Here is a 2,064-nt window from a genome sequence, read left to right as displayed (position 1 = left end):
GACGACCACGTATACACTCCTATATAGGCCGCTGCGAGAAATATATATAGATGATGTACTAAGAGCATCTCCATCATCTCCAGCAGTACTACCTAAATCAGACTACCTAAATGTCTATTTGGGTAGCCACCTATTTCTCTACTACCTATATTTTCCTTCCAACTCCAGTAGTACTACCTAAATCAGGCTACCCAAAACATATCCCAATAGAGAATGACAGGTAGGTCCCACGTGTCATCCTCTTCGGTGTTCTTGCCATAGGCCATGCACTCGGGAGCAGGCCGCTGAGTGCCGCAGGCAGTCCACGCCCGCGGAGGCCTGCCCTTGCAACCGTTGGGTAGGGCGCCGTTGCGGGGAGCCACACCCACGCCGAAGGTGTACCTGTATTGGGAGCCGCGGCCACGGCGGAGAGCACTGCGGGGAGCCATGCCGCCGCGGGGATCTGCTGCTCGAGTTGGGGAGGGCGTCGTTGATGGGGAAGCCGCCGCCATCGGAGCCGCGCCCCAAAGCGGGGAGCCACCGCCGTTGGAGAGGACGGCCGCCGTTGGAGAGCCGCGGCGGAGGAGGGCCAACGGTGGATGGACCGAGCGGTAGAGAATAAACACATGCGTGGATTGGAGAGAGAAGATTTAGGTAGTCTGCTTGGCCCAACAGGAATAGGTAGTGGAAGTGGGAATTTAGGTAGCCAACAAATTTGTTGAGTCAAATAGGTAGTCTGCTGGAGTTGTTTTTCTTGCCCCCACTACCTAAATTAAGGATAGGTAGTCTGTTTAGGTAGTCTGCTGGAGATACTCTAAGATATACAATCAGTAGTATAAAACGAGCAAATTAATCAAGAGAAACGAGAAGTTTGCTCGAAACATGGTGAATCATGCATTGATGATCTTGCGTTGCAACATCATTAGTAGTGCTGGTGATGACCAAATATAATAAACTCAACGAACAGATATATATATGGATTGCATAACTACACAACAAGTAAACAGCTAGCTAGACATGACCAAATAAACTCAACGAACAGATATATAGATTGTTGCATAGCTACGTACACAGCTAATCTAGTAGTAGTAGTGCTGGTGATTTGCGTTGCTAACATGATATGAAGCCAAAACTCAATTAGCAGGACGGACAAATTAAAGCTCGCTCTCGCGGCGCTAGCTAATCTCAGAATGGTACCATCATGGCCGGACTAATAATAATCTACTACTAGTGGAGCTAGCTAGGCTAGGCGTGGGTGTAGAGCGCGGCGAGGCTTCGTCGGCAGCGGGAGCAGGAGAACTTGCGCTTGTTCTTGACGCACAGCGGCAGGCAGCACAGCACCCGCCGCACGCTCTCCACGTCCGTGGCCACCACCGCGCCGCCGCACCGCGGGCACGCCCCCGGCGCCTTCTGCTCCCCCATCACCGTCTCCTCCGCCACCCCACAGCACGCCGCCGCCGCCGCCGCCATTGACGACGACGACCTTGCCATATATCCCTGGCTCCCTAGCTAGCTACGTCGTCGTCGTCCTACTCTGATCTCTGTGTGTGTCTACCTCACTAGTTAGCTAGAAGGTTGTTGAGGTGGATGTGCGGGAAACAAGGTGAGATATAGCTGGAAGAAGGGAGTAGAAGACAAGAGATATCCCAGTCCCAGCTAGGGAGGAAGACGAGATCGATCCCAGGCCAGCAGCAGCTAGCTAGCGACGGTCATGTGAGTGAAGGTGTGCAGTGTGTGTGGGCATCTAGCAGCAGCCGCTACGTACGGCGGCTCCACCTTTTGGTTGGTTTGACTTGTTGCTGGGTGGCACGCAACACGCTCTCTACTCTAGCTAGCAGCTCTCTCTCTACAGTTGCTTGCTTGCATATTATTCGTGGCAGCCAGGTGGAAGATGTAGATATATCCACAAATGGATTGGTCCACATGCATGATTGGTCACTATATGATTACTTTTTGCATTTGGGGAAGGCCATCCATATATGGGGGAACACCTTTTATGTACTGTAGTAGCTAATAGTGCACTTGCTTGCCACTTGGAAATAAGTGATCGATCCTTCGCGGAATTAAAGTCGTGGTTTTGGTGTA

At 51.8% G+C, this 2,064-nt stretch overlaps 1 protein-coding gene across 1 annotated transcript; it reads right to left on the bottom strand.

Moving 5' to 3' along the window:
* Positions 1,006–1,714, bottom strand: LOC8073223. Its single transcript, XM_002444033.2, has one exon. The coding sequence runs from the start codon at positions 1,468–1,470 to the stop codon at positions 1,225–1,227; it is 246 nt and encodes an 81-aa protein (XP_002444078.2). The 5' UTR covers positions 1,471–1,714; the 3' UTR covers positions 1,006–1,224.

Source organism: Sorghum bicolor, chromosome 7, assembly GCF_000003195.3.
Source record: "Sorghum bicolor cultivar BTx623 chromosome 7, Sorghum_bicolor_NCBIv3, whole genome shotgun sequence".
Lineage (NCBI taxonomy): Eukaryota > Viridiplantae > Streptophyta > Magnoliopsida > Poales > Poaceae > Sorghum > Sorghum bicolor.
This window is presented reverse-complemented; position numbering and strand designations above follow the sequence as displayed.

Excerpts from the sequence above, each read along its gene's own strand:
- LOC8073223 (XM_002444033.2), bottom strand. The coding sequence starts at position 1,470 with ATGGCAAGGTCGTCGTCGTCAATGGCGGCGGCGGCGGCGGCGTGCTGT.